Source organism: Oncorhynchus kisutch, linkage group LG16 (assembly GCF_002021735.2).
Source record: "Oncorhynchus kisutch isolate 150728-3 linkage group LG16, Okis_V2, whole genome shotgun sequence".
In the NCBI taxonomy this organism is placed as follows: Eukaryota; Metazoa; Chordata; class Actinopteri; order Salmoniformes; family Salmonidae; genus Oncorhynchus; species Oncorhynchus kisutch.
The window spans coordinates 16064657-16077886 of NC_034189.2; the positions used below are offsets into that span (position 1 = coordinate 16064657).

Genomic DNA, 13230 nt, shown 5'->3' on the forward strand with positions numbered 1-13230 from the left:
TACATGTCAAACAGCGCATCAACCCTGACCCTGAGTCAGGTCACGCCACAGAGGACAGTAGAGTCTGTTACAGCACCAAACTCCATCACAATGATGGGCTATAACACTAGAACCTGCTGATGTTGCTGTGTTTGTTTTTATCTGTGGTCAGACTTGACTTTCAGCAGGACAGACAAGAAGGGGACAGAATGAACCTGAGACAGATGATCTGATCTGTTTTGAGGAGAAAAGGGACTGTTGGGAATATTTCTCTCTCTCTCTCTTTTTACCTCCCTCTCTAACTCTTTGTCTCTCTCTCTTTTGCTCTCTCTCTAACTCTTTGTATCTCTCTCTCTCTATTGCTCTCTCTAACTCTTTGTCTCTCTCTCTCCATCCCTCTCTCCCTAACTCTTTATCTCTCTCTCTCCATCCCTCTCTCTAACTCTTTGTCTCTCTCTCTCCATCCCTCTCTCTAACTCTTTGTCTCTCTCTCTCCATCCCTCTCTCTAACTCTTTGTCTCTCTCTCTCCATCCCTCTCTAACTCTTTGTCTCTCTCTCTCCATCCCTCTCTCTCTCTCTCTAACTCTTTGTCTCTCTCTCTCTCTTGTTCCCCTCTCTCAGAGAAGAGGCAACGCTGTCAGGTCCTTGGGGGCCACAGTGTATACTGTCTATAGGTTAGCGTTCCTATCATGGACTTAGACATAAAATATGTGTCCAAACACTCTCTGGCACTTAAATGATCCATTCAATGATTGCCCAGAAAGAGAAGAGAAAACGTAGCAACTGGAATGATCCTCTAATAAGAAATGAAAGACGACAGCCATGCCAGGGGTTGCAGACCTACCCCTGAACTGCCTGAACACTGCCCATGGAGGGAGAGGAGGGGGGAGTGGCAGCCTCTTTGATCAGCCCAGCGGGAGAGCTGTGGGAGGGAGGGGATGTAGAGGGAACAGCAAGGCTCACTGCCACACCCTCTTCTGTGTCTCCTAGGCAAGAATAGATGACGGTGAGATAAATGTTATTATTTGTTTCAAAATAAGTATATATACACTACCGGTAAAAAGGTTGAGAACATCTACTCATTCAAGGGTTTTTCTTTATTTTTTACTATTTTCTACATTGTAGAATAATAGTGAAGACATCAAAACTATGAAATAACACATATAGAATCATGTAGTAACCAAAAAAGTGTTAAAAATATAATAATAATAATATAATATATTTGAGATTTGAGATTCTTCAAGTAGCCACCCTTTGCCTTGATGGCAGCTTTGCACACTCTTGGCATTCACTACACCAGCTTCACCTAGAATGCTTTTCCAACAGTCTTGAAGGAGTTCACACATATGCTGAGCACTTGTTGGTTGCTTTTCCTTCACTCTGCGGTCCAACTCATCCCAAACCATCTCAATTAGGTTGAGGTCCGGTGATTGTGGAGGCCAGGTCATCTGATGCAGCACTTCATCACTCTCCTTCTTGGTAAAATAGCTCTTACACAGGCTGGATGTGTGTTGAGTCATAGGCCCACTAAGCCCAAACCAGAAGGGATGGTGTATCGCTGCAGAATGCTGTGGTAGCCATGCTGGTTAAGTGTGCCTTGAATACTAAATAAATCAAAGTGTCACCAGCAAAGCACCCCCACACCATCACACCTCCTCCTCCATGCTTTATGGTGGGAAATACACATGCAGAGATCATCCGTTCAACCACACCACGTCTCACAAAGACACAGCGGTTGGAACCAAAAATCTCAAATTTCCATCGGTCAAACGTCCATCGACTGTGTTTCTTGGCCCAAGCAAGTCTCTTCTTCTTATTGGTGTCCATTAGTAGTGGTTTCCTTGCAGCAATTCGACCATGAAGGCCTGATTCACGCTGTCTCCTGTGAACAGTTGATGTTGAGATGTGTCTCTTACTTGATCTCTGTGTAGCATTTATTTGGGCTGCAATTTCTGAGGCTTGTAACTCTAATGAACTTATTACCTCTGAAGCAGAGGTAACTCTGGGTCTTCCTTACCTGTGGCGGTCCTCATGAGAGCCAGTTTCATCATAGCGCTTGATGGTTTTTGTGACTGCACTTGAAGAAACTTTCAAAGTTCTCGAAATTTTCCGGATTGACTGACCTTCATGTCTTAAAGTAATGATGGACTGTTGTTTCTCTTTGCTTATTTGAGCAGTTCTCGCCATAATATGGACCGGGTCTGTATACCACCCCTACCTTGTCACATCACAACTGATTGGCTCAAATGCATTAAGAAGGAAAGAAATTCCACAAATTAACTTTTAAGAAGGCACACCTGTTAATTGAAATCCATTCCAGGTGACTACCTCATGAAGCTGGTTGAGAGAATCCCAAGAGTGTGCAAAGCTGTCATCAAGCCAAAGGGTGGCTATTTGTAGAATCTCAAATATATTTTGATTTGTTGAACACTTATTTGGTTACTACATGATTCCATGTGTTATTTCATAGTTTTGATGTCTTCACTTTTATTCTACAATGTAGAAAATAGTAAAAATAAAGAAAAACCCTTGAATGAGTAGATGTTCTCAAACTTTTGACCAATAATGTAGATGTCATAAAATAGGCATGCTTTTTGGAAGATATATCTTTAGAGGTAACAAAGTGAATGTCTTTATTGCTTTTTAAACCACCTACCAGTAGAGGATGGACCATGCTCAATCAGACCAACCTTCACCACCTGAGAGACATGACAACATCCTGTTACTGCAACATCAGGAAACATCAGGAAAAACACCTCATGTTCCTATAGAAACTCAAGGGTAGCTCTATGGAAGAGGCCACAGAGAGAACTAGACGTTTGGTTTGTACACATACCCCAATGAAGGGAATGAACTTCTGGTAGGAATCTTCATCGTGCCTGGAGAGAGAGAGAGAGAATGTTTTATATGGGTTTTAATGAAATACCATCTTCTGGTTAAGGTGTGTGTGTGTGTTACCACTCACGTCCTGTGTTTACAGGTAAGCATGGCCTCAGCGATGGGCAGCTGGTGTGTGACTGTGGCGCCGCTGATGTACTGAGAGATCCTACCTGCCACGTCCAACTGGACTACAGTGCAGGGAAACAGGAAGACAGGTCAAAGGGTTAGAGGTCACTGGTCAGAGGTCAGACACTGTGTGCTAACGTTATGTATCCAGATCCAGTATGCGTTTACCTTTCTGTGGGGGTTCAGAGTGGATGAACACGTCTCCCCACGCCCCATCTAAGAATGCAGAGCTGTAACGGTTGTCTAGGGCACCCAGGTGCTTAGCAACAGGATGACAGCCTATGAGTGAGAGAAAGGGTTCTATTTTAGTGATCAGCTTGATGACAACAAGTCTTTCATACATCAACAACCCATCGCCACGCCAGTCATCATGGATACCGACGGCCATGTTGTTTGTCTCACCCAGGGGCACCACCAGGAACCTCAGGTGGCTGAGCCAATCAGAGGTCTTGCTGGCCAGCTGGGTGACGAAGAACTGCAGGATGGCACTGAGGTAGCTCTGACTGCCCACCACTGCCACCTTGACTGGCCTGGGCATGGACGAGTTACAGTTACAACTGAGAGGGAGAGAGGGGAGATGGTTAAAGATAAATCACTGACGTCTTACAGCCTTAACTCAGGACTTCATCAATACAGAGTGCAGAGGGATGGAGGGAGAGAGAGGAAAACAGAGAAGAAGAGAGGGAGAGAAGCAGGAAACAAAGAGGAAGATAAAGAGAGAGAGATGGGAGCAGAGAAGCGGAGAGAGAGAGGATAAAAAGAAAGGATGCAGGAAGGAGTGAAAAGCAAAGATAGCGACAGTGGAATAAATGAGCCAAGAGAATCAACTGAATATTGTCTGTGACTGTGAGCTCTAAATATTTCATAGAGAGACAGATTAACAGATCATACAAAACGTGTTAGATCCGACAGACTCACAACTTTGGGTGTGCGTCCGTGTGTGTGTGTGTGTGAGACTCACAACTTCTGGATGCGTGTGAGGACAGCAGAAAGCACCGCCTGGATCTCAGCTCCTGAACACGTACACACCACCGGGTGCCTCTGTACCTGCAGCTGCTCTACCACGTACTGGAACACACACACACATACACTTAGGGAACTGCAGCAACATACACGTTTGTTCTGCTGCAACATGCACACTTCCACATAGTTGTTACCTGGCCCTGCCAGTCGGTGCCATTGACCAGGATGAGACTCTCAGGAAGAGAAGAGTCAGACAGCAGGACATGGTTTAGCTGATCATACACCGCCTTCCTCAGGACCTACACCCACAGCACGCACACAAACACACAGCGCGCACCCACACACCCACACACAGCACGCACCCAAACACACAGCATGCACACAAACACACAGCACGCACACAAACACACAGCACGCACCCAAACACACAGCACGCACCCACACGCATAGCACGCACCCACACACAGCACGCACACAAACACACAGCACGCAGCCCCCCCCCCCCCCACGCACAGCACACACAGCACACACGCACCCACACACACAGCACCCACACAAACACACAGCACGCACCCATCCACACACACAGCACGCACACAAACACACAGCACGCACACAAACACACAGCATGCACCCACAAACACACAGCACGCACTCACACACACAGCACGCACACAAACACACACCCACACAAACATGAACAGTTTCAGATTAGATGACTCATAAAAACATAATGTGCAGTGTTTAATATATAATGTGCTGTGTTTTATATAATGTGCTGTGTTTTATATAATGTGCAGTGTTTTATATATAATGTGCTGTGTTTTATATATAATGTGCTGTGTTTTATATATAATGTGCAGTGTTTTATATATAATGTGCAGTGTTTTATATATAATGTGCAGTGTTTTATATATAATGTGCAGTGTTTTATATATAATGTGCAGTGTTTAATATATAATGTGCAGTGTTTTATATATAATGTGCAGTGTTTTATATATAATGTGCAGTGTTTTATATATAATGTGCAGTGTTTTATATATGTGCTGTGTTTTTTTTATATATAATGTGCTTTTTTATATATAATGTGCTGTTTTTTAAATATATTGTGCTGTTTTTTAAATATAATGTGCTGTTTTTTAAATATAATGTGCTGTTTTTTAAATATAATGTGCTGTTTTTTAAATATAATGTGCTGTTTTTTAAATATATTGTGCTGTTTTTTAAATATATTGTGCTGTTTTTTAAATATATTGTGCTGTATTTTTTTAATTTATATATTGTGCTGTTTTTTAAATATAATGTGCTGTTTTTTAAATATAATGTGCTGTTTTTTTAAATATAATGTGCTGTTTTTTAAATATAATGTGCTGTTTTTTAAATATAATGTGCTGTTTTTTAAATATATTGTGCTGTTTTTTAAATATAATGTGCTGTTTTTTTAAATATAATGTGCTGTTTTTTAAATATAATGTGCTGTTTTTTAAATATAATGTGCTGTTTTTTAAATATAATGTGCTGTTTTTTAAATATAATGTGCTGTTTTTTAAATATAATGTGCTGTTTTTTAAATATAATGTGCTGTTTTTTAAATATAATGTGCTGTTTTTTTAAATATATTGTGCTGTTTTTTAAATATATTGTGCTGTTTTTAAATATAATGTGCTGTTTTTTAAATATATTGTGCTGTTTTTTAAATATAATGTGCTGTTTTTTAAATATATTGTGCTGTTTTTTAAATATAATGTGCTGTTTTTAAATATAATGTGCTGTTTTTTAAATATAATGTGCTGTTTTTTAAATATAATGTGCTGTTTTTTAAATATAATGTGCTGTTTTTTAAATATATTGTGCTGTTTTTATTTATATATTGTGCTGAACCAGAAGTCTGGTCCTCACTTGTAAAAAGGCTACTTTAGGTTTAGGGGTTAAGTTTAAGGTAAGGTTTAGGGGTTAAGGTTAGGGTAGGGGTTAGGTTTAGGGGTTAAGGTTAGGGTAGGGGTTAGGTTTAGGGGTTAAGGTTAGGGTAAGGTTTAGGGGTAAGGGTAGGTTTAGGGTAAAGGTTAGGATAAGGATTAGGGGTTAAGGTTAGGGTAAGGGTTAGGTGTTAGGGTAGGGTTAGGTTTTGGGGTTACGGTTATGGTAAGGGTTAGGTAAAAAGGATTTTGAACGAGAATCAATTGTTGGTCCCCAAAAAGTCCTCACAAGTATAGTAAGACGTGTGTGTGTGCGCGCGTGTGTGTGTGCATACAGTATGTGAGAGTGTGACATTCTCCAAGCAAGAATTTCTGTGTATGTTTGAAGAGCATCAATGAATGTTTACATATACCAGTATGAACATATATGTCTAAGAATGTGTGTGTGTTACCTGTGAGCTGCGTCCCAGTTCGGGGGACCTCTCGCTGTCAGAGATGTTGGTCTTCGCCCCTTCACTGATTGGTTTAGACAGCTGCCTCTCCTTCATAGGAGTATTGCTCTGTCTCTTCTGTTTGGGGGTGTGGCCTCCGCCGTCCAACCTGAGGGAGATGTTTCAACTCCAAATCAACCTGTAGCCCGTAGCAACATTACCCAGAGGAGTATGAAATGGAAAATATTCTACCTGGCCTCTTAAGAGAAAAATGGAAATGGAAAAATGGAGTGTGTTGGTGCTTGTTTGTGTTCGTTACCTGGGGGAGGGCATAGTCTGTCCTCCTTCACTCTTACTGCTCTTCAGGGGTGTACAGGGTTTCTCAGCCACCGACACCTTAATGCAGGGGCCCTCTGGAAACATCTCCTGATCGTTCAACTCCTACACACACAACACACATTAGCTCGAGTTGACTTCTACTACCACACACACACACACACACACACACACACACACACACACACACACACACACACACACACACACACACACACACACACACACACACACACACACACACACACACACACACACACACACACACACACACACACACACACACACACACACACACACACACACACCCCTACTCTGGATTGTTAATTGGACTCATTCTGGCATTTCTAGATGTTTTGTTCATATTAGAGACACACTACTAGAAACAACAGCACCTGCTTTAACATCTGCAAATCTGTGTACGCGACCAATAAACTTTGATTTGACTTGGAGTGTCTCACCAGTGTGTCTGTCTCGGAGAGGGCATCTACCTCCAGGTTATGACTGTGAGAGTGTTTCATCTGCTCCCCCTGCTGGAGACACACGGGAAACACAGTCACACCTCACCTGCAGGGAATCTCAATCCTTCAGTCTCTCCCCCTTACTCTAACATCCCTCTCCTCTGTCTCCATTCTGTTTACAACCCATCTACAAGATGTTTCTCCCTCCCTCCCTCTCCCCTCCTCCCTCCCTCCCTCTTTCTCCCCTCCTCCCTCCTGTCTCTCTCTCTCCCCTCCTCCCTCCCTCTCTCTCTCCCCTCCTGTCTCTCTCTCTCCCCTCCTGTCTCTCTCTCCCCTCCCTCCCTCCTGTCTCTCTCTCTCTCCTCCCTCCCTCCCTCTCTCTCTCCCCTCCTCCCTCCCTCTCTCTCTCCCCTCCTGTCTCCCTCTCTCCCCTCCTCCCTCCCTCTCTCTCCCCTCCCTCTCTCTTTCTCTCTCCCCTCCTGTCTCCCTCTCTCCCTTCCCTCTCCCCTCCTCCTCCCTCTCTCTCTCCCCTCCTCCCTCCCTCGCTCTCCCTCTCTCCCCCTCCTCCCTCCCTCCCTCCCTCTCTCTCTCTCTTCCTTCCTGGCTCTCTCCAACCTCTACCCCCGGACGCTCTATCTCCCCCACTCTCACTCTCCCCTCCCTCCTTCCCTTCCCTCCCCTCCATCTTACTTACAGGGTTGAAGCAGGCGTCACGTCCCAGGCTTCCCCCTCTGCTGTTCAGACTGGTGATCTCTGTCTGAGAGCTGGACTGAGACATCCCCTCAAAGAACGGCCTGGATGGCCACACACAGAGGAGCAATACATGTTAGCACAGATTGAAACACTTTTCTGTCACATTTTTAAACCAATCACATACACTGTTCCCTAATCTATCAAGTTCTAATGAGAAAGACCGAATACCAAGTTCAACCGAAGATTCTGAATCCATTTCACCATCCATCTATTCATTTGATTAGTGGAATACTGGCTTGATAAGCTGATGAGAATCGGATGTTTAGGAATGACAAGTGTTCATAATCATACCAGTGTTCATAATCATACCAGTGTTCATAATCATACCAGTGTTCATAATCATACCAGTGTTCATAATCATACCAGTGTTCATAATCATACAAGTGTTCATAATCATACCAGTGTTCATAATCATACCAGAGTATTCTCAATAACAGTAGAATGTACTGTCATTTCTTGACCAGCAGAGGGGGCAGCATACTGAGGTACTAACTGGCCGTAACTGCACCTCCTTTGTGCCTGTTTTCTCTGTTCCTACGTCCCTTATATGGGAATGTATACTTCACACAGAGACTCAGGAGCGTTGATTCCTCTATAGGCCTCTTACATATACGTTGCTGACTGTTTGGGTTAGACGCACTGCGGGTTCTGGCTGTGAGTGGCACCATAACAGCTACCTGAGTTTAGGTTTGGGTGTGCTGAGGATGCTGTCCGTCTCCTCCATCTCTGGTCCGCTGTCAGAGGGGTTGTACATCTCCAGACTGTCATACAACTCATCTAAATCCTCCTCCACTTCCTGGATCTGTTCTCTAGAGACATGCTCCAGACCAAAACCCACCTGCACACACACGCACGCACACACACACACGCGCACAGGGGCATTAGCAATGATCAAATACATGGATGATACACACAAACACACGCGCACACACAGGGGCATTAACAGTGATCAAACACACACACACACGACTCTCAGTTGTGCAACCACATCTCCAGCACTGCATAGTACATAGTACACTGCATAGTACATAGTACACTGCATAGTAGACAGCATAGTACACCGCCAAGTACACCGCACAGTAGACAGCATAGTACACTGCATAGCACATAGTACACTGCATAGCACATAGTACACCGCATAGCACATAGTACACCGCATAGCACATAGTACACCGCATAGCACACTGCATAGCACATAGCACACTGCATAGTACACTGCATAGTACATAGTACACCGCATAGTACATAGCACACTGCATAGCACATAGCACACTGCATAGTACATAGTGCACTGCATAGTACATAGTACACTGCATAGCACACTGCATAGTGCATTGTATAGTACACTGTATAGTACATAGTACACTGCATAGTACACTGTATAGTACATAGTACACTGCATAGTACACTGTATAGTACATAGTACACTGCATAGTACACTGTATAGTGCATAGTACATTGCATAGTACACTGTATAGTGCATAGTACACTACATAGTACACTGTATAGTGCACAGTACACTGCATAGTACACTGTATAGTGCATAGTACACTGCATAGTACACTGTATAGTGCATAGTACATTGCATAGTACACTGTACATTGCATAGTACACTGTATAGTGCATAGTACACTACATAGTACACTGTATAGTGCATAGTACACTGCATAGTACACTGTATAGTGCATAGTACACTACATAGTACACTGTATAGTGCATAGTACACTACATAGTACACCAACACCTTCAATTACAATGATACTTTGTGCACCAGGCACACAAAAGGTGTTCAGAGATGAGTGAAGGAAGCAAAACAGAGAGGGGGAAAACTGCACAAGTATGTAGAAGACAGAGAAAGTAACAACTGAAAGTTTGAGTTGAGACACATTTTATATCTCTTAGTCAATAAGTAAGAGAGACAGAGAGAGATAGGAGAGAGAGACAGAGAGAGACAGGAGTTAGAGAGACAGACAGAGAGAGCGAGAGAGATAGGAGAGAAGAGATAAACGGAAAGGGAGAGAGAGAGAAAGACAGACAGAGATAGGAGAGACAGACAGAGACAGAGACAGAGAGAGATAGATAGGAGAGAGTGAGAGAGAAGAGAGAAACGGAAAGGGAGAGAGAGAGAGACAGAGACAGGAGAGACAGAGACAGACAGAGAGAGATAGATAGGAGAGAGTGAGAGAGAGACACAGAGAGAGAGAGAGAGAGATAGGAGAGAGCGAGAGAGAGACACAGAGAGAGAGAGAGAGATAGGAGAGAGCGAGAGAGAGATAGGAGAGAGCGAGAGAGAAGAGAGAAACGGAAAGGGAGAGAGAGAGAGACGCTTACCTCATCTGAGACTTTGAATCTTTTCAGCAGGGCCACAAACTTCTGCTTGATGTTGGGTTGCTGTAAAAGAGACCAGGATGATTTTCCGCTGAGTCAAGTGTTCTGTCTAATGACCCACAGAACCATGAGTTAATGGATAACTGTCTACCAGCCACCTGGGCCGTCCCTCCCTGTTTCAGACCCTTTTCTATTGTTGCTGCCTGTTGATTAGGCCGCTGTGTACTGGGTGCGTGTTGGTGGCAGGGAAGTGAAGGAGAACCAACTTGGTAAAACGGAGTTGTTTAATAAATTCTAATAAAACTCCAAAAAACAAAATGTACAAAATAACAAAAGTGGGTACAAAACCCGTCAGACACCAACATAATACATGCACATCACATACAAACAAACAATCTCCGACAAGGACATGAGGGGAAACAGAGGGTTAAATACACAACATGTAATTGATGGGATTGGAACCAGGTGTGATGGAAGACAAGACTAAACCAATGGAAAATGAAAAATGGATCAGCGATGGCTCGAAGATCGGTGACGTCGGCTGCCGAACACCGCCCAAACAAGGAGAGGGACTGACTTTGGCGGAAGTAGTGACACCCTGTCTACAAAGACAGTAATGAATATCAACTGGACTGCAGGACTAGAAAACAGATCAGTTGAGGTGGCTAATGCTAATGCTGACGATGAAGAAGATCATTATTAAATTCATGTTGGATAGCGTACAGTGTGATGTGTCATTCAGGGGATATTATAGCCATGGCCTCATTCTGCGCTGTCTGCTGGCCGCAGGTGGTGTGATTGGGGAGTAGTGTGTGTGTGTGTGTGTGTGTGTGCGTGTGTGTGTCCACAGGCGGTGTTGTTAGGGAGCAGTGATGACAGACAGCCCCACCGTGACCTTCACAGGACAAACCCATTAATAACCCTCCCTCCCGATCCCCTCCCGCTGTCACACACACACACACACACACACACACACACACACACACACACACACACACACACACACACACACACACACACACACACCACACACACACACACACACACACACACACACACACATCATAACATAAATACAGCAAAGACTTATACAAACCCCTGATACACTGCCCTTGTCACTACAAATCGCTGCCTCAACGCAATTTACGGAGCTGCCGACAAGTGTATGTTAATCGGTTTTGGCTGTGTGTGTGTATATGTGTGTATGTGTGTGTGTGTGTGTGTTTTGTTTGCGTGGGTGATTGGGTAAATTGTCTGAATTGTCTGTTTTCCTCCCGGGACACTGGCTGACTGAGAGGGAGGGAGAGACAGGAGGATAGAGGGAGAGGCTGACTGAGGAGAGGGGTGGAGAGAGAGGAGGATAGAGGGAGAGGCTGACTGAGTAGAGGGATGGAGAGAGAGGAGATAGAGGGAGAGGCTGACTGAGGAGAGGGATGGAGAGAGAGGAGATAGAGGGAGAGGCTGACTAAGGGGAGGGATGGAGAGAGAGGAGGATAGAGGGAGAGGCTGACTGAGGAGAGGGGTAGAGAGAGAGGAGGATAGAGGGAGAGGCTGACTGAGGAGAGGGATGGAGAGAGAGGAGGATAGAGGGAGAGGCTGACTGAGTAGAGGGATGGAGAGAGAGGAGATAGAGGGAGAGCCTGACTGAGAGGGATGGAGAGAGAGGAGGATAGAGGGAGAGGCTGACAGGAGAGAGATGGAGAGAGAAGAGATAGAGGGAGAGGCTGACTGAGTAGAGGGATGGAGAGAGAGGAGATAGAGGCTGACTGAGGAGAGGGATGGAGAGAGAGGAGATAGAGGGAGAGGCTGACTGAGGAGAGGGATGGAGAGAGAGGAGGATAGAGGGGAGGATGAGAGGAGGAGGAGGGAGTGAAAGGGTTTCTCACTCTAGTGATGGAGGCGTTGGAGGTGAGCTTCCGTCTAGGCTTTTTCTTCCTCACCTCATCCTCTTCATCATACAGATACTGAGAGAGAGAGCGAGAGAGACAAAGACAGAGAGATCGAGACAGAAAGACAGAGAGAGAGACAGCAAGAGAGACAGCAAGAAAGACAGACAGTTTGAGAGAAAGACAGAGACAAAGACAGAAGGAGAGAGAGAGACAGCGAGAGAGGCAGAGAGAGAGTGCGAGAGACATACAGCGAGAGAGAGAGACAAAGACAGCGAGAGAGAGGCAGAGAGAGAGACAAGACAAGAGACAGAGAGAGCGACAGACAGAGAGACAAAGACAGCGAGAGAGAGGCAGAGAGAGAGACAAAGACAAAGACAAAGACAAAGAGAGAGACAAAGACAGAGAGAGACAGAGAAAAAGACAAAGAGAGAGACAGAGAGAGAGACAGCAAAGAGACAAGGAGAGAGAGACAAAGAGAGAGAGAGAGAAAACAGAAAGAGAGAGAGTAAAAGACGGAGGAGAAAGAGAAGACAGTGAGAGAGACAAAGACAAAGAGAGAAACAGAGACAGTGAGAAAGAAAGACAACGAGACAGAGAGAGACAGCAAGTGAGAGAAACAGCGAGAGAGAGAACATGAAAGAGAGAGAGGATGTGTGAGAGAGAGAGAGACAGAAGGGACGAAAGAGAACAAGAGAGAGACAGACAGGAGAGAGGATGTGAGAGAGAGAGAGAGACAGAGAGGGACAGAAAGAGAACAAGAGAGAGACAGACAGAGGAGAGGATGTGAGAGAGAGAGAGAGACAGAGAGGGACAGGAAAGAGGAACAAGAGAGAGACAGACAGAGAGAGAGGTGTGAGAGAGAGACAGAGAGGGACAGAAAGAGAACAAGAGAGAGACAGACAGAGAGGGATGTGAGGAGAGAGAGAGAGACAGAGAGGACAGAAAGAGAACAAGAGAGAGACAGACAGAGAGAGAGGATGTGAGAGGAGAGAGAGAGAGAGACAGAGGGACAGAAAGAGAACAAGAGAGAGACAGACAGAGAGAGAGGATGTGAGAGAGAGAGAGAGAGAAGAGAGAGACAGAGAGGGATAGAAAGAGAACAAGAGAGAGACAGACAGAGAACAAGAGAGAGACAGACAGAGAGAGAGGATGTGAGAGAGAGAGAGA

The 13230-nt window shown here is 44.7% G+C and overlaps 1 protein-coding gene across 1 annotated transcript in view; it reads right to left on the reverse strand.

Moving 5' to 3' along the window:
• Positions 1-13230, reverse strand: part of LOC109906210 (phosphofurin acidic cluster sorting protein 1) — a gene marked incomplete in the record, with an annotated part of 76271 nt that overhangs the window by 4668 nt on the left and 58373 nt on the right. Inside the window, 15 exon segments of the mRNA XM_031791851.1 lie at positions 825-966; positions 2637-2679; positions 2817-2859; positions 2946-3048; positions 3155-3265; positions 3389-3543; positions 3948-4054; positions 4144-4248; positions 6318-6465; positions 6616-6737; positions 7094-7165; positions 7788-7887; positions 8524-8684; positions 10178-10237; positions 12061-12138. Coding sequence (XP_031647711.1) covers positions 825-966; positions 2637-2679; positions 2817-2859; positions 2946-3048; positions 3155-3265; positions 3389-3543; positions 3948-4054; positions 4144-4248; positions 6318-6465; positions 6616-6737; positions 7094-7165; positions 7788-7887; positions 8524-8684; positions 10178-10237; positions 12061-12138 — 1550 coding nt within the window.